We start from the raw sequence: 20141 nt of genomic DNA, 5'->3' as shown, positions 1-20141 counted from the left end.
ATTTATTAATGACTGAAAAAGTTGGCTTAAAGCTCAGCATTCAGAAAACTTAAGATCATGGCATCTGGTCCCATCACTTCATGGCAGATAGATGGGGAAACAGTGGCTGACTTTATTTTTCTGGGCTCCAGAATCACTGCCGATGGCAGTTGCAGCAATGAAATTAAAAGACGCTTACTCCTTAGAAGGAAAGTTATGACCAACCTAGACAGCATATTAAAAAGCAGAGACATTACTTTGCCGACAAAGGTCCATCTAGTCAAGGCTATGGTTTTTCCAGTAGTCATGTATGGATGTGAGAGTTGGACTGTAAAGAAAGCTGAGCGCCGAAGAATTGATGCTTTTGAACTGTGGTGGTGGAGAAGACTCTTGAGAGACCCTTTGACTGCAAGGAAATCCAACCAGTCCATCCTAAAGGAGATCAGTCCTGGGTATTCATTGGAAGGACTGATGTTGAGGCTGAAACTCCAATACTTATAGCCACCTGATGTGAAGAGCTGACTCATTGGAAAAGACCCTGATGCTGGGAAAGATTGAAGGCAGGAGGAGAAGGGGACAACAGAGGATGAGATGGTTGGATGGCATCATCGACTCGACGGACATGGGTTTGGGTAGACTCCAGGAGTTGGTGATGGACAGGGAGGCCTGGTGTGCTGCGGTTCACGGGGTCACAAAGAGTGGGACATAACTGAGTGACTGAAATCCTTATGAAGTATGTGTGTATATATATAAAGGATACAAAGTTCCATGGGCTTTTAGTCTGTTCATAACTCTGTTTTAACCACAAGCCCATGTTTGGTGCATAATTTTGTAAGATGTAAGGTTTTCAGGAATGCATACTGTTATAAAAACTACTGGATTTAAGATCGTAGCTGAAAAGGTTTGAAAGCCACTGCCTTAGTAAGCTCTTTCCTTGTGCTAATAGTAATTTCTTATGTTACATAGCACTTGACTATTTGCCAAACCTCTCTCTATATACTATAGCCTATCACAAGTAAACTAGGGAAGGGATTTATTTCTTGTTGTTTTTAAACTATAGTAAGCAAGCATAATGAAACCAAAGAGAGTATAGGCTTTGAAATTAGCCCTTAATTTTAGCCTTTCCATTTAGTAGCCATGTGACCTTGGATGCTATAATTAATTTTGTTTAATTTCAGAACCTCAGCTCTTCCCCCCCCCCTATTTAAATGAAAAATGCCAGATTTTTGGGTGCTTTAAAACAGGGGTCTCCAGCCCCTGGACCATGAACCAGTACCGGTCTGTGGCCTGTTGGGAACTGGGCCGCACAGCAGGAAATGAGCAGCAGACAAGTGAGCAAAGCTTCAGCTGCAGTTACAGCCGCTCCCCATCACTTGCATTACTGCTGAGTTCCACCTCCTATCAGATGAGCAGTGAGGTGTGTAATTACTTCATTATATATCACAATGTAATAATGATAGAAATAAAGTGCACAATAAATGTAATGAACTTGAATCATCCCAAAACCACTCCCTGCCTCATCCATGGAAAAATTGTCTTCCATGAAACTGGGCCCTGGTGCCAAAAAGGTTGGGATCTCCTGCTTTGAAGCAAGTAATGATCAAAGGATTGATCTAAGAAGAAAACATAAGATTTGTAAATATTTATGCAGCCAGCATAGGAGCACCTCAATACATAAGGCAAGCAGTAACACACATAAAAGGGAAGTTGGCAGTAATACAGTAGTACTAGGGGACTTTAACTCCCCACTTACACCAATGGACAGATCATTAAAACAGAAAATTAAAAAGGAAACACAAACCTTAAATGACACATTAGAGCAGATGGACCTTATTGATATGTTCAGGACTTTCTATCCAAATGCAGAATACATTTTCTTCTCAAGTGCACATGGAACATTCTCCAGGATAGACATCTTGGGTTACAAATCAAGCCTTGGTAAATTTAAGAAAAATGAAATCATATCGAGCATCTTCTCTGACCACAGTGTTATGAGACTAGATATCAATTACAAGAAAAAAAAATATAAAACACACATGAAGATTAAACAGTATGATTCTGAAGAATGAATCAGTTACTGAAGAAATAAAAAGAGAAATCAGAAAATTCCTAGAAATGAATGACAACGAAAACTACAACCCAAAACCTGTGGGATGCAGCAAAAGCAGTCCTAAGAAGGAAGTTTATACCAATACAGTCCTACCTCAAGAAACAAGAAAAACAGAATAGGCAACCTCACTTTACATTTAAAACAACTGGAAAAAGACGAATTAAAAAATCCCCTAAAGTTAGTAGAAGGAAAGAAATCAGAGATAGAGCAGTGAAAAAGAAATGAAATAATAGTAAAGATTAATAAAACTAAAAGTGGATTCTTTGAAAAGAAAAACAAAACTGACCATTAGCCAGGCTCATCAAGAAAAAAAGGGAGAAAAATCAAATTAACAAAATTAGAAATGAAAAAGGAGAGGTTACAACTGACAATGTAGAAATACCAGGGATCATAAGAGACTATTATGAGCAACAGCAGACAATAAAATGGACAACCTGGGAGAAATGGATAGATTCTTAGACAAAGTCAACCTTCCAAGACTGAACCAGGAAGAAATAGAAAGTATGAACAGGCCAGTCACAAGCAGTGAAATCTAAACTATGATTAAAAATAAACTCCCAAAAAGCAAAAGCCCAGATGGCTTCACGGGTGAATTCTGTCAAACATTTAAGAAGAGCTAATGCCTAACCTTCTGAAACTCTTTCAGACAGTTAGAGGAAGGAGCACTTCCAAACTCATTCTACAAGGCTGCCATCACCCTGATACGAAAACTACATAAAGATAACACACAAAAAGAAAATGACAGGCCAGTATCACTAACGAACATAGATGTAAAAATCCTCAACAAAATCCTAGCAAACAGAATACGACAACACATTAGAAAGATCATATACCATGATCAAGTTGGGTTTATCCCAGGGATGCAAGGATCCTTCAGTATACACAAATCAATCAGTATGATACACCATATTAACAAGTTGAAAAATAAAAAACCATGTGATAATCTCAGTAGATGCAGAAAAAGCTTTCAACAAAATTCAGCATCTGTTTATGATACCAACTCTCAAAAAACAGGCATAGAAGGAACCTACCTCAACATAAAGGCCATATATGCTAAACCCAGAGCAAGCATTATTCTCAGTGCGTGAAAAACTGAAAGCATTCTCTCTAAGATCAGGAACAAGACAAAGGTGCCCACTCTCACAGCTGTTATTCAGCATAGTTTTAGAAGTCCTAGCTATGGCAGTCAGAGAAGAAAAGGAAATAAAAGGTATCCAAATTGAAAAAGAAGGAAAATTCACTGTTTTTAGAGAATATGATACTATACATAGAAAACCCTAAAGATACTGTCAGAAAATTACTAGAGCTAATCAGTGAATTTAGTAAAGTCACAGGATACAAAATCATTACACATAAATCCCTGGCATTCCTATACACTCACCTTGAAAAATCAGAGAAATTAAGGAATCAATCCCATTTACCACTGCAACAAGAAGAATAAAATACTGGGAATAAACCTATTCAAGGAGACTAAAGAGCTGTGTACAGAAAACTATAAGACACTGATGAAAGAAAACAAAGATGACAGATGGAGAGAGATTCCACGTTCCTGGATTGGAAGAATCAGTATTGTGAAAGTTACTATACTATTAAATGCAATCTACAGATTCAGTGCAGTCACTGTCACATTATCAGTGACATTTTTCACAGAACTAGAACGAGGATATTTCACAATTTGTTTGGAAACACAAAAGACCCTGAATAGCCAATGCAATCTTGAGAAAGAAGATTGGAGCTGGAGGAATTAACCTTCCTGACTTCAGACTGTGCTACAAAGCTGCAGTCATCAGGACAGTATGGTATTGGTGCAAAAACAGAGATATAGATCAATGGAACAAGATAGAAACCCCAGAGATAAACCCACACAGCTACAGGCACCTAACCTTTGACAAAGGAGACAAAAATTTACAATGGTGAAAGATAGTCTCTTCAGTAAATAGTGCTGGGAAAACTGGACATGTGAAAGTATGAAATTAGAACACTTCCTAACACCATACACAAAGAACAAAGATAAACTCAAAATGTGTTAAAGACCTAAACATAAAACCCAAAGCTATAAAACTCTTAGAGGAAAACATAGGCAGAAGGCTCTTTGATATAAATTACAGCAAGATCCTCTGTGACCCACCTCCTACAGTAATGGAAATAAAAATAAACAAGTGGGAGCTAATTACACTTAAAAGCTTTTGCACAGCAAAGGCGACTATAAACAAGGTGAAAAGACAACCCTCAAAATGGGATAAAAAAATTGCAAATGAAACAACTGACAAAGGATTAACTTCTAAAATGTACAAACAGTTTGTGCAACTCAATACCAGAAAAACAAACAACTCAATCAAAAAGTGGGCAGAAGACCTAAGCAGACATTTTTCTAAAGAAGACATACAGGTAGCTAATAAATACATGAAAACATGCTTAGCATCGTTCAGTATTAGAGAAATGCAAATCAAAAACTATAATAGATATCACTTCACCAGTCAGAATGGCCATCATCAAAAAATCTACAAACAGTAAATACTGAAGAGAGTGTGGGAAAAAAGGAACCCGGTTCCTCTGCTGTTGGGAATGTATATTGATATAGCCACTATGGAGATTCCTTAAAATCACTAGGAATAAAACTACTATATGACCCTGTAATCCCACTACTGGGCATATACCCTGAGGAAACCATAATTGAAAAAGACGCATGTACCCCAGTGTTCATAGCAGCACTATTTACAGTAGCTAAGACATGAAAGTAACCTAGATGTCTATCAACAGATGAATGGATAAAGAATCTCTGGTATATATACACAATGGAATATTACTCAGCCATATAAAGAAACACATTTGAGTTAATTCTAACGAGGTAGATGAACCTAGAGCTTTTTATACAGAGGAAGTAAATCAGAAAGAGAAGTATATATTAATGCATATATATGGAATCTAGAAAGATGATACTAATGAACCTATTTGCGGGGCAGTAATGGAGACGCAGATATAAAGAACAGACTTGTGGATGCAGGATGGGAAGAAGAGGGTGGGAAGCATTGAGACAGTATCATGAAAACATATACAGTACAATATGTAAAATAGATAGCCAGTGGGAATTTGCTGTATGCCTCAGGGAACTCAAACTGGGGCTCTGTGACAAACTAGAGCAGTGGGATGGGGTGAGAGGTGTTAGGGAGTTCAAGAGGGCAGGGACATATGTATAGGGATATATGTATACCTATGACTGATTCATGTTGATGTATGGCAGAAACCAAACCAAACCAATACAATACAATCCTTCAATTAAAAATATATTTTTAAAATATATAACAATTTATCATTTTACCATTTTAATGCTTAAGTGCATTTATAGTGACGTATAGCCTTCGCTGCTGTCCAACTCCAGAATATTTTCATCATTTCAAACAGAAACTCTGTACCCATTAAATCATAACTCTCCATTCCCCCTCTTTGCCCAGCCCCTAATAACCTCTGTTCTACTTCCTTTCTCTAGGAATTTCCCTATTCCAGTTGCCAAGTGCAAGTGAAATCATACAGTAGTTAGCCTTTTGTACTTGGCTTATTTCACTGAGCATAATGTCTTCAAGATTCATCCATGTTGCAGCGTGTATCAGAATTTTATTCCTTTTTATGGCTGAATAGTATTCGATTGTATGTATAAGCCTTATTTTATTTATTCGGTCAGTCATTGGTGGACACTTAGATTGTTTCTACTCTTTTGCTACTGTGAATAATGCTGCTCTGAACATTTGTGCACAGGTACCTGTTTCAGTCCCTGTTTTCAGTTCTTTTGGGAATATACCTAGAAGTGGAGTTACTGGGTCATTTGGTATTTCCATGTTTAACTTTTTAAAGTTTTCCACAGCAGCTGCACCATTTTTTAATTTCCACTAGCAATTCACAAGGGCTCTAATTTCTCCATATCCTTGCTAGCACTTAGGATTTTTCTTTTTTTCTTCATAATAACCACCCCAGTGGGTGTGAAGTAGTATCTCATTGTGACTTTAACTTGCACTTTCCTAATGATTAAGCGTCTGCCTCCAATGCGAGAGACCTGGGTTCAATCCCTGGGTTGGGAAGATCCCCTGGAGAAGGAAATGGCAACCCACTCCAGTATTCTTGCCTGGAGAATCCCATCGACGGAGGAGCCTGGTAGGCTACAGTCCATGGGGTCGCTAAGAGTTGGACACGACTGAGCGACTTCACCTTCACCTTCCTAATGATTAATGATGTTGATTTTTATGTACTTATTGGCCATCTACATAGATAAACGGGGGCTTCCCAGGCGGCACTAGTGGTAAAGAACCTGCATGCCAGTGCAGGAAATGTAAGAGATGTGGGTTCAATCCCTGGGTCAGGAAGGTCCCCTGGAGAAGACCATGGAAACCCACTCCAGTATTCTTGCCTAGAGAGTCTCATGGACAGAGGAGCCTGGTGGGCTGCTGTCCATAGGATCGTAACAGCTGAACATGACTGAAGCAACTTAGCACGCACATGTAGATAAATGGAGAAATACCTATTCAGGTCCTTTGCTGATTTTTCAGTTGGATTTTTTGAGTGTTTCTTTCTTTCTTTTTTTTTTTTTTTTGTCATTGAATTGGAGGAGTTCTGTACATATTCTAGTGATTAGTCCCTTATCAGATGAATGATTTGCCAATGTTCTCTGCCATTTTGTAGGTTTTCTTCTCATCCATGTGATAGTGCTCTTTGATGCACAAATGTTTTTCATTTTGATGAAGTTCAGTTTATCTCTTTTTTTCTTTTGTTGCCTGAGATTTAGATGTCAAATTCCAGAATTATTGAAAAATTCAGTGTCATGAAGATTTTCTTCTCTGTTTTCTCTAAACGTTTTATAATTTTAGCTCTAAAGTTTTGGTCTTGATACATTTTGAGTTAATTTTTATATATGGTATAAGCTAAAGGTCCATCTTCATTCTTTGGCACGTGGGTATCCAGATTTCCTAGCATCATTTGTGGAAAAGAGTATTCTTTCCCCATTGAATGTTGTTGGCACCTTTATTAAAAATCATTTGACTGTACATATTTGAGTTTATTTCTGGGCTCCCTGTTGTGTTGGTCTGTGTGCCTGTCCTTCTGCTAGTACCCTCACATACACTGTTTCAATTACTATAGCTTTGTAGTAAGTTTTGAAGCCAGGAATTGTGAGTCTTCTAACATTATTCTTCATTTTCAAGATTGTTTAAGCTATTAGAGGTCCTTGAGATATCACGTGAATTTTAGGATGGCTTTTTCTATTTTTGCAGAAAAACATCATTGGGGTTTTGATAGGGATTGCATTGAGTCTGTAGATCTTTACGTAGTATTGTCTTAACATTAGTCTTCTAATTCATGAATGTAAGTGTCTTTATACTTCATTATTTCTTCAATTTCTTTCAGCGATGTTTGTAGTTTTCAGTGTACAATACTTTGGTTATATGGCTGTTATATTTCTCACAGTGAATTAATAGAGTAACCTTCTAGTTTATCTATTGTTGTTTAAAATTACCTATTAATGCCCTGAAAAGTCTGTTCTGTTTTTAACAGAATCAGGGTTCTGAACTCAAAAAGCTGAGGGAAGGATCCTGGAAATTGGAAACTTAACTAAATTATTGCCCCTGGGAAGCCCTTCTGGGTGTTCAGCCTGCTGGTTTTCTCTGATTAAAACCTAATTTCATTGCAGGTCTCCTTTGATCTACAATTGTTCATATTTCTAATTTTTTTTAATCTTTTGCTTCTAGATTTCTCCATCTTGTTAAAGAGGAAATTCCTATTTGATATAGCTGATGATACCATGCAAAAATCAGATCCTCGAAAAGGTCAGAACCTGTACTTATATGTGATAGAAATGAAGAGTTATCTTCTGTTAGGCTGTGGATGAATGTATGTGTCACAGAAAGCTGTTCAAGTAAATAAAAGTATCTCATCCTTTCTTACCAACTTATCCTGCAATTTCACAAATCCTGCATGTCATTTTGTAGCTCTTTTATAAGGTACTCTTCACATAATTGTCTCAAATAGTCTTTTCTGTAATCTTATGAAACAGAGACTGTTGCTATTCCTGTTCTGTGGAAACATTACTCAACATGTTGTTCCTATAAACTGCAAGATTTTGTCCCGAATCTTTTTGCCTTTAAATCTTACTCTTCTTACTACCTCATAAGTTCATGATCACTATTAGAATTTAGTAGACATGTAAGTATGGAAGCTGTATGAACATTAAAAATAATATACATGAAAGTCTATGAAAAAGTTACAGCCTCTTTATGGGTATAAAATATTATTAATAAATCAAATCATGACATTGAATATTTAAATATAATCTCTAGAATCATCCAGACTCCTCATTATGTGTATACCATTGTCTTATTGTGGCAAATGGCACTCTTTGCTGATACTTTCTTTTGTATTCTCATCTTGTTCAGTTTCCGTCATTTGTCTCTGTAGCTTCGCTTCCCCTTTCCATCTATAGTAGCTGCTGGTTATTATCCATACACTTAATCCATTTCCATGTCTTAGTACTTTTATACTACATTGCCTTTAACACAAATGCCTATTCATCTTTCTTTTCTGACAATCCTACCTAAAGTCATCTGTGAAACTTTCCTCCTCTCCCCAAGCAAAGTCAGTCATTCCTTTTGCTTTTCTCAGAGCACTTTGTATAGCAAATCTCTCTTATAGCAAAAATCACATTATATTATGATTGTGTATTTGCGTTGCTGTCTGTCCTGTTAATCTGCTCTTTGTGAGTTCTTTGTGCACGTAGACGGATTCATTTGTCTTAATGTCCTTACCACTCAGTGTTACTCCTAGGCTTAGCTATGAATGAAATGACAGTTTTCCTTGAAGAATCTGTACAGTATTCTAAGTGAGAGACTGACCACATAAAAATATTCAGAAGTTTATAACTATTTGTAAATGAATATAGTACATGTATTTTGAAGTAGGATAATGGAGTAATCACAGCTAGGCAAAGTTATTTAGGGAAGATTCTTCTAGATCAGGGATCAGTAAGCTGTGGTCCATAGGCCAAATCCTGTCAGCTGCCTGTTTTTGTAAATAAAGGTTTATTGGAATATAGCCATGTGCATTTGTTAATGTGTATGGCTACTTTCATTCTACAATGGCAGAATTGAGTAGTTGTAGCAGAAACCATATATCCCATAAAACTGAATTTTTTTACCCTCTGGCTCTTTTCAAAAAGTTTTCTATTCCCTGCTCTACAGGATAGGTTTTGAAAAGAGGTATGAAACAAAGAGGAATGTGAATTGTTGAAGCGTGCGTGTGCATCATAGTGCAATGAAAACAGCCACAGTAGTAGGAATGCCAAGTGAAGCTCCACTCTAATCCAGTTTGTCAGAGAGAAGTATGTTGAAGAAATGAAATGTCAGGAATGCTTTGAGGGTAGACCCAAGATTGGGGTGAGGGAAGACAGGGAGGCATGTCTCCCCACGCCTGGGATACTCACCAGCTGCTAGTAGGGGACCTCCTGTGGACAGGCTGAAGGGAGGACCCTGGGAACAACCGGGTAAGGGGGAGTGGAGGAAACTTGAACCCTGATGACCAGCAACTGTGGGGTTGCTCGGGGAGGTGGAGTGGCTTTGGTGCCTTGGGCGGTTTGAGCACCTTTGATCACTGGAAGCAGCGTGCCTGCTCACCTGAGAGGGGTAGGGATCCCTCAGGGATCAGAGGATCCACTAGGGGAAGCCCCTGGGGCTCCCCTTTCATTTAGTGGTGACTGGGGGGAGGTGTAGTTTGGTACTGGGAGTGGCTGGGGTGCCTTTGAGTGCTGGGAGCAGTGCACCTGCTCCTCTGGGCGGGGGTTGGGGGACCTCTGGTGAGATCAGAAGATCTACTGTGGAAGCCCCTGGGGTTCCCCTTTCACTTGGCCCCAGGGAGCTTTCTGGGGCCCAAGGGCCTGGGTCTCTGCTCTCTGGGGCCTTGTCTACCCTCCCCAGCCCTCTTTACCCTTTGGAAGAGCCCGTCACTCTTCAGGGACCCCCGTCCACTTGGGTGGATCCTGTGGATGTAAGAGGGAGTAGGGAGGCTCATTTTTGGAGAGAAAAAGGTGGGCTGGTTTGGGGAGGCTCCTGTGGGTTATAAGAGCAGGGAACTACCTGGTGTCCTGCCACCCATTCGATTCTGGGAAGCCTCCTAAGGCTCCCAGGCCCAGCCCTCCACCATCCAGAGTCCCCCTCCTGGCTCTCCAGCCTCCAGAGGCCCCTCCTCCTTCCAGGCTGAGCTTTCGGCCATCTGGAAGGTCCCCTCCACCCTCCAGGGTACCCATCCTCTGTGGGCCTCCTCACCCTTCCAGGGACCCTGTCTGCTCTCTAGCCTGGGCCCTCCCCAATCCAGGATCCCTTTCTACCATCTGGTTCCCTCCTACTTCTCAGGGCCCCCTCCATCCTCCAGGGCCCCCTCCCTCTCAGCCCCCTCCACCCTCCAGGGTGAGCCCTCTGTTCCCTGGGGACCAATCCTCAGGGGCCCCCTCTGTCCTCCAGGGCCACCTCCAAGGATACCCTCTGCCCATGTAGGTCCTGCAGGTATAGGAGGGAGGGGAGATATAGCGGGGGCAGCCAGGGGATGGTCCTTCTGGTACAGAGGAGAGGGAAATCCATCTGGTGTTGTGCCACCCACTTGCCCCTGGGGAGCCTCCTAGGGACCTGGTCCTTATCTTCCACACCCCAAATCCAGACGCACTGCAGAGGCCCCCTCAGGTAGGTTGAGCCTGGACCTTCCCCCAACCCCACCCAGGGCTTTTTCTGAAGGCTTGGGTCCTAAGTCAGGATTCCACCCCCACCTAAATCCCATCTCCACCTAACCATTTCCACCACCTGAGCCACTCACCATCTACGCCCACCCTTCAAAGCCAAGGTTTTTTTTTGCCTTTTGGATTTTTACTGTTTACCAGTAGAGTTTGGTTTTATCCTCCAGTGGTTGTTTCATATATATTCTTATTCTTTCTACTATTTCAGTTAGTTTTCCATGCTTATTTTATTATCTATACTCTTTGTTGTTATTCTACTCACTCTTATTTTCATTTTTATTACATATATATATATATATAAAATATATGTATGTGTGTGTGTGTGTACTTTTTTGTTTCTCTTTTCTTCTCTCTCATTGCTATTGAAGTCTGGTTTTACCCTTCAGGCGGTTTTATTTTTTATACTTTGTTATTGTTCTGCCTTTTTTTCTTTTTATTCCCACACTCCACTACATTGCTGGAGTAACAGAGAACATCAAGTTCCAGAGAATATTAATCGGAGTGAGGGATCCCAGAGGTCTGTATCTCAATACCAAGACCTGGCTCTATCTAACTGCCTACACACTCTACTACTGGAAACCTCAGGCCAAACAACTAGTGAGACAGGAACACGGTCCCACCCATCAAAATAAACAACAGAAAATGAAGGAGCAAGGTAAAAAGTATACAGCCAAATAAATGAGGAGGAAGTAGGCAACCTCTCTGAAAAATAATTTAGAGTAATGATAGTAAAGAAGTTTCAAAATATTGAAAATAGAGTGGAGAAAATACAAGAAACATTTAACACATTTAACAAAGACCTAGAAGAAATAAAGAAACAGTGACAACACAATTACTGAAAGTACTCTAGGAGAAATCGATAGCAGAATAACTGAGGCAGAAGAATGGATCAGTGAATTGAAAGATAGAATGATAGAAATAACAGTCATCAAAGTGTTAGCCACTCAGTTGTGTCTGACTCTTTGCAACCTCATGGACTATAGCCCACCAGGCTGCTCTGTCCATGGGGATTCTTCACTCAAGAATACTAGAGTGAGTTGCCATTCCCTTCTCCAGGGGTCCTTCTGGACACAGGGATTGAACCTAGGATGCCCACATTGCAGTCAAGACTGTTTACCACTGAGCCACCAGGAAGCCCTCAGTAACTGCCGTGGAGCAGAAGAGAGAAAAAAGAATGAAAAGAATTAAGGACAGTCTCAAAGATCTCTGGGACAGTATTAAATGCACCAACATTTGAATTATAGGGGTCCCAAAATAAAGAGAAAAAGAGTATGAGAAAATATTTGAGGAGATAAGAGTTGAAAAATTCCCTAAAATGGGAAAGGAAATAACCACCCAAGTCCAGTAAACCCAGAGCATCCCATATAGGATAAACCCAAAGAGAAAAACACCAAGACACATATAAATTAATCAAACTAACAAAAATTACGCACAAAGAAAAAAATATTAAAAGCTGCAAGGGGAAAGGGAAAAAAATAACATAAAAAGGAATCCCCAGAGGTTAAAGAATCTGCCTTCAATGCAGGAGACCTAGGTTCAGTCCCTGGGTTGACAAGATCCCCTGAAGAAGGAAATGGCTATCTGCTGCAGTATTCTTGCCTGGAGAATACCCACTGAAGCCTGGTGGGCTACAGTCCGTAGGGTTGCAAAGAACCAGACACAACTGAAGCAACTTAGCAGACACACATTCACAAAATCTCCATAAGTCTAACAGCTAATTTTTCAGTAGGAACTATGCAGGTGTTTAAAGTGAAAGAAAAAAATGATGAAAGAAAAAAACCTGTAACCAAGATTACTCTACCCATCAGAGATCTCATTTAGGTTTGATGGTGAAATCAAAAGCGTTACAGACAAAAGCTGAAAGAATTCAGCACCACCAAACCAGCCTTACAATAAACGCTAAGGAAATTCTCTAGCAGGAATTACAACAGAAGAAACAGACCACAAAAACAAACCCTAAATGATTAAGCAAATGGCAGTAGGAACATATATGTCAATAACTACCTTAAATATAAATGGATTAAATGCACCAAGCAAAAAACACAGACTGGCTGAATAGATATAGAAACAAGACCCATGTATATGCTGCCTGTAAGATAACTCACTTTAGACCTAAAGACACAGACTGAAAGTCAGGGGATAGATAAAGGTATTCCATGCAAATGGGAATCAAAAGAAAGCAGGGGTAGCAATACTCATATCAGACAAAATAGACTTTAAAGTAAAAACTTTTACAAGAGTTTAGGAAGGACACTACATAATGACCAAGGGATCAACCCAAGAAGATATAATGATTATAAATATTTATTCAGCCAACATAGGAGCACCTCAATACATAAGGCAAATGCTAACAACCATAAAAGGGGAAAACAACAGTGACACAATAATAGTAGGGGAATTTAACACCCCACTTACACCAATGGACAGATCATCACGACAAAAAATTACTAAGGAAACACAAGCCTTAAATGACACACAAACCTTAAATGACACATTAGACCATGTGGACCTAATAGGTATCTTCAGGACATTCCATCCCAAAACAGCAGAATACACATTTTTCTCAAGTGCACATAGAACAATCTCCAGGATAGATCACATCTTGGATCACAAATCAAGCTCAGTAAATTTAAGAAAATTGAAATTGTATCAAACATCTTTTCTGAACACAACACTATGTATGAAACTAGATATAACTTACAAGAAAAAAACTGTAAAAAAACACAAACACATGGAGGCTAAACAACACACTTCTAAATAACCAACAGGTCACTGAAGACGTCAAAAGGAAATTTTAAAAAATACCTAGAAACAAATGACAATGAAAATATGATGACCCAAAACCTGTAGGATGCAGTAAAAGCAGTGATAAGAGGGAAGTTTATAGCACTACAAGCCTACCTCAAGAAACAAGAAAAACATCAAGCAACGTAACTTTACACCTAAAGCAACTAGAAAAAGAGCAACAGCAACCAAAAAACCAAAGCCTAGTAGAAGGAAAGAAATCTTAAAGATCAGAGCAGAAATAAAAGAAATGAAATATTAAAGGTGACTAAAACTAAAAGCAGGTTCTTTGAGAAGATAAAATTGACAAACCACTAGCAGGCTTGTCAAGAAAAAAGGAAGAGAACTCAAATCAATAAAAACAAAAACGGAGACATTACAACAGACAACACAGAAATAAAAAGAATCATAAGGGACTACTGTGAACAATTATATGCCAATAAAATGGAGAGTCTGGAAGAAATGGGCATATTCTTAGAAAAGTACAACCTTCCAAAACTGAACCAGGAAGAAATAGAAATCATGAATAGACCAATCACAAGGACCAAAATCGAAACTAATCAAAAATCTTCCAACAAGCACAAGCCCAGAACCAGATGGCTTCACAGGCAAATTCTACCAAAAGTTTAGAGAAGAGCTAACACCTATCTCACTCAAACTCTTCCAAAAAACAACAGAGAAAGGAAAGCTCTCAAACGCATTTTATGAGGCCACCATCACCCTAATACCAAAAGCAGACAAAGATACCACCAAAAAGGAAAATTACAGGCGAGTATCACTGATGAATATAGATGCAAAAAATTCAAAATTCTAGCAAGCAGAATCCAACAACACATTAAATGGATCATACACCATGATCAAGTGGGATTTATCCCAGGGATGCAAAGATGCATCATTATACACAAAGTAATCAATGTGATATACCATATCAACAAACTGAAGGATAAAAATCATATGATCATCTCAATAGATGCATAGAAAGCTTTTGACAAAATTCAACACCCATTTATGATAAAAATTCTTCAGAAAGTAGGCAGAGAGGAAACTTGCTTCAACATAATAAAGGCCTAATAGAATAAAACCAAAGCGAACATTATTCTCATTGGTGAAAATCTGAAAGCATTTCTTCTAAGTTCAGGAACAAGACAAGGGTGCCCACTCTTACCACTTTTATTCAACATAGTTTTGGAAGTCCTATTCATGGCAATCAGAGAACAAAAGGAGATAAATCCAGATTGAAAATGAAGAAGTAAAACTCTCACTATTTGCAGATTACATGATACTATACACAGAAAACCCCAAAGACTCTACCAGAAAATTACTAGAGTTAACCAGTGAATATAGTAAAGTTGCAGGGTATAAAATTAATACACAGAAATCCTTTGCATTCCTATACACTAACAGTGAAAAATCAGAGACGGAAACAATCCCATTCACTATTGCAACAAAAAGAATAAAATACCCAGGAATAAACCTACCCAAAGAGACAAAAGACCTGTATGCAGAAAACTAGAAGACAGAAAACATAGAAGATACAATGAAAGAAATCGAAGTTGACACAAACAGATGGAGAGAGATTTCATGTCCTTGGATTAGAAGAATCAATATTATGAAAATGACTATACTACCTAAAGCAATCTACAAATTCAGTGCAATCCCTATCAAACTACCAATGATATTTTTCACAGATCTAGAACAAAGGATTTCACAATTTATATGGAAACATAAAATGCCCCGAATAGCCGAAGCAGTCTTGAGAAGGAAAAATGGAAGTGAAGGAATCAACCTTCCTGATTTCAGACTATACTACAAAAAAAAAAAAAAAAATAGTCACAAAGACAGTATGGTACTGGCCTAGAAATAGAAATATCGAACAATGAAATAAGATACAAGCCCAGAGATAAACCTACACACCTAAGGGCACCTTATCTTTGGCAAAGGAGGCAAGAATATACAATGGAGAAAAGACAGCTTCTTCAATAAGTCGTTCTGGGCCAATATGGAGAACAGTGTGGAGATTCCTTTAAAAAACTGGAAGTAGAACTGCCTTATGACCCAGCAATCCCACTGCTGGGCATGCACACTGAGGAAACCAGGATTGAAAGAGACACGTGTACCCCAGTGTTCATTGCAGCACTGTTTACAATAGCTAGGACTGGAAGTAACCTAGATGTCCATTGGCAGATGAATGGATAAGGAGGTTGTGGTACATATACACAATGGAATATTACTCATCTATAAAAATGAATGCACTTGAGTCATTTCTAATGAGATGGAAAAAAAACTGGAGCCTATAATACAGAGTGAAGTAAGTCAGAAAGAGAAACAGCAATGCTGTATATTAACACATACATATGGAATGTAGAAAGACAGTAATGATGATCCTATATGCAAGGCAGCAAGAGACACAGATGTAAAGAACAGACTTAAGGACTTTGTGGGAGAAGGTGAGAATAGCACTGAAACGTGTATGTAAAATAGATGACCAGTGCAAGTTTGATGCATGACGCAGGGCACAAAACTGATCCTCTGGGAAAACCCAGAGAGCCATGGGGTGGGGAGGGAGGTGGGTGGGGGGTTCAGGATGGGGTGCTACATGTGCACCTGTGGCTGATTCATGTAGATGGATGGCAAAAACCGCCACAATATTGTACTAATTATCATCCAATTAAATTAACTTTAAGAAAACCTAAAAAAAAAATAGGTGGTGCTGGGAAAACTAGACAGCTATGTGCAAAAGAATAAAAGTAGAACACTTTCTAACACCATACACAAAAATAAAATAGATTAAAGACTTAAATATAAGGCCAGAAACTATAAAGTTCTTAGAGGAAAACATAGGCAGTACACTCTTTCACATAAATCACAGCAAGATCCTCTATGACCCACCTCCTACAGTAATGGAAATAAAAGCAAAAATAAATAAATGGCACCTAATTAAATTTAAAAGCTTTTGTACAGCAAAGGAAACTACAAACAAGATCAAACAACCCAGAAAGGGATAAAAAATTTGCAGATGAAACAGCTGATAAAGGATGAATCTCCAAAATATACAAGCAACTCATTCAGCTCAATACCAGAAAAACAACGCAATCAAAATGTGGGCAGAAGATTTGAACAGACATTTCTCCAAAGAAGACGTAAAGATGGCTAATAAATGCAAGAGAAAATGCTCAACATCACTCATAATTAGAAGAATGCAAATCAAAACTGCAATGAGGTATCACCTCACATCGATCTGAATGGCCATCATCAAAAAAATCTACAAACAATAAATGCTGAAGAGAATGTGGAGAAAAGGGAACCCTCTTGCACTGTTGGTAGGAATGCAAATTGACATAGCCACTATGGAAAACAGTATGGAGATTCCTTAAAAAACTAGAAATAAAACTATGATGTGACCCAGCAATCCCACTACTGAGCATATATCTTGAGGAAACCATAATCAAAAAAGACACATGTACCCCAGTGTTCATCGAAGCACTGTTTACAGTAACTAAGACATGGAATTAACCTAGATGTCCATTGACAGTTGAATGGACAAAAAAGTGGTATATGTACACAGTGGAATATTACTCGGCCATAAAAGGAACACATTTGAGTTAGTTCTAATGAGATGGATGAACCTAGAGCCTATTTATTATACAGAGTGAATTCTGTCATAGACAAATATCATATATTATTAACACATAGTTCAGTTCAGTCTCTGAGTTGTGTCCGACTCTGCAACCCCATGGACTGCAGCATGCCAGGCCTCCCTGTCCATCACCAACTCCCGGAGCTTGCTCAAACTCATGTCCATCGAGTCAGTGATGCCATCCAGCCATCTCATCCTCTGACATCCCCTTCTCCTCCTGCCTTTAATCTTTCCCAGTGTCAGGGTCTTTTCCAATCAGTCAGTTCTTCCCATCAGGTGGCCAAAGTATTGGAATTTCAGCTTCAGCATCAGTCCTTCCAGTAAATATTCAGGACTGATTTCCTTTAGGATGGACTGGTTGGATCTCCTTGTAGTCCGAGGAACTCTCAAGTCTTCTCCAACACCACGGTTCAAAAGCATCAATTCCTTGGCGCTCAGCTTTCTTTATAGTCCAACTCTCACATCCATGCATGACTACTGGAAAAACCATAACTTTACTAGATGGACCTTTGTTGGCAAAGTAATGTCTCTGCTTTTTAATATGCGGTCTAGGTTGGCCATAGCTTTTCTTCCAAGGAGCAAATATCTTTTAGTTTCATGGCTGCAGTCATCATCTGCACTGATTTTGGAGCCCCCGAAAATAAAGTCTCTCACTATTTCCATGGCAGATAGATGAGGAAACAGTGGCTGACTTTATTTTTCATGGGGTCGCAAAGAGTCAGACATGACTGAGTGACTGGACTGAACTTTTTCCATTGTTTCCTCATCTATTTGCCATGAAGTGGTGGGACCAGATGCCATGATCTTAGTTTTCTTTTTTTAAAAATATTTATTTAGTGGAAGGATAATTGCTTTACAGAATTTTGTTGTTTTCTGTCAAATCTCAACATGAATCAGTCATAGGTATACATATATCTCCTCCCTTTTGAACCTCCCTCCTATCTCCCTCCCCATCCCATCCCTCTAGGTTGATACAGAGCCGCTGTTTGAGTTTCCTGAGCCATACAGCAAATTCCTTTGTCTATTTTACGTATGGTAATGTAAGTTTCCATGTTACTCTTTGCATACATCTCAGCCTCTCCTCCCCTTTCCCCATGTCCATGAGTCTATTCTCTATTTCTTCATTGTTGCCCTGTAAATAAATTCTTCAGTGCCATTTTTGTAGATTCCATATATATGCATTAGAATAGGATATTTATCTTTCTCTTTCTGACTCATTTCACTCTGTATAATAGGTTCTAGGTTCATCCACCTCATTAGAACTGACTCAAAGGTGTTCATTTTTATGGCTGAGTAATACTCCATTGTGTGTGTGTACCACAACTTCTTTATCCATTCATCTGTTGATGGACATCTAGGTTGTTTCCATGTTCTAGCTATTGTAAATAGTGCTGCAATGAACAATGGGATACATGTGTTTTTTCAATTTTGATTTCCTCACAGTATATGCCTAGGAGTGGGATTCCTGGGTCATATGGTGGTTTTATTCCTGTTTTTTTAAGGAGTCTCTGTACCGTCTTCCATAGTGATTGTATCAATTTACATTCCCACCAACAGTGTAAGAGCATTCCCTTTTCTCCACAGCCCCGCCCCCCCCCCAGCATTTTTTGTTTGTAGACTTTTTGATGATGGGGCATTCTGACTGGTGTGAGGTGATATCTCACTGTAGTTTTGATTTGCATATGCTACTGGAGATCAGTGGAGAAATAACTCCAGAGAGAATGAAGGGATGAGATGGCTGGATGGCATCACTGACTTGATGGACGTGAATCTGAGTGAACTCCAGGAGTTGGTGATGGACAGGGAGGCCTGGCGTGCTGCGATTCATGGGGTCGCAAAGAGTTGGACACGACTGAGTGACTGAATTGAACTGAATAATGAGTGATGTTGAGCATCTTTTCATGTGTTTGTTAGCCATATGTATGTCTTCTTTGGAAAGGTGTCTGTTTAGGTCTGTTTCCCACTTTTTGATTGGATTGTTTGCTTTTCTGGTATTGAGTTGTATGAGCTGCTTGTATACTTTGGGAATTAATCTTTTGTCAGTTGTTTCATATGCTATTGTTTTCTCCTATTCTGAGGGTTGTCTTTTCACCTTATGATGATGAAGGAGAAGGAAGCAATAATACAAATTAATATTGTATCCACTGTGTGCCAGATACTGTCCTGTGTGCTTTATATGTATCCTAGTTATTTTCCCTGCAACTGTATAAGTTAATTGCTGCTGTTGTTTTTATTTTGCCAGTAAGGAGACTGAGGCACAGGGGGTTAAGTTACTTAGCCACAGTTATACAGCTAGTACATGATAGAAGCAAATCTGAACCCAGACAGTCTGGCGGCAGGGTCTTCATAATAGAATAGGGGAAACTGGGGATATTTGGTAAAAACACCCAGAAGCTCGGAATAAGGTAAATAGTCTGAGTAATTGGGGCTTCCCAGGTGGTTCAGGGGCTTCTCTGATAGCTCAGTTGGTAATGAATCTGCCTGCAATGCAGGAGACCCTGGTTCAATTCCTGGGTTAGAAAGATTCCCTGGAGCAGGGAAAGGCTACCCACTCCAGTAATCTGGCCTGGAGAATTCCATGGACACAGTCCATGGAGTTGCAAAGAGTTGGACACGACTGAGTAATTTTCACTTTTCACTTTCAGGTGGATAAAGAACCTGCCTGCAGTGCAGGAGACCCCAGAGATATGAGTTCAATCCCTGGGCCAGAAAGATCCCCTGGAGAAGGGCATGGTAACCCACTCCAATATTCTTGCCTGGAGAATCCCATGCACAGGGGAGCCTGGAGGGCTGCAGTTCCCAGGTCACAAATTGTTGGGCACAACTGAAGCAACTGAGCACACACAGCACACTGAGTAGTTAGAAATGGTGCT

General features: G+C 39.3%; 1 protein-coding gene across 18 annotated transcripts in view; it reads left to right on the top strand.

Annotated features, from left to right (window-relative positions):
• Nucleotides 1-20141, top strand: part of SCMH1 (Scm polycomb group protein homolog 1) — a 216712-nt gene that overhangs the window by 41172 nt on the left and 155399 nt on the right. For 10 of the 18 annotated variants that reach the window (XM_069588061.2, XM_069587931.2, XM_069587894.2 and 7 more), the window contains one exon: nt 7822-7899. The exons of 5 other annotated variants lie outside the window; for them this stretch is intronic. In XM_069588061.2, coding sequence (XP_069444162.1) covers nt 7875-7899 — 25 coding nt within the window. In that variant the 5' untranslated portion in view covers nt 7822-7874. Of the gene's footprint in view, nt 1-7821; nt 7910-20141 lie in introns of all 18 variants that reach the window. 3 more of the 18 variants (XM_069588053.2, XM_069587930.2, XM_069587886.2) reach the window with 1 other exon arrangement.

This window comes from Ovis canadensis, chromosome 1, assembly GCF_042477335.2.
Source record: "Ovis canadensis isolate MfBH-ARS-UI-01 breed Bighorn chromosome 1, ARS-UI_OviCan_v2, whole genome shotgun sequence".
Classification (NCBI taxonomy): domain Eukaryota; kingdom Metazoa; phylum Chordata; class Mammalia; order Artiodactyla; family Bovidae; genus Ovis; species Ovis canadensis.
The sequence above is the reverse complement of the archived record's forward strand: the minus strand, read 5'-3'. Positions and strand labels throughout refer to the sequence as shown.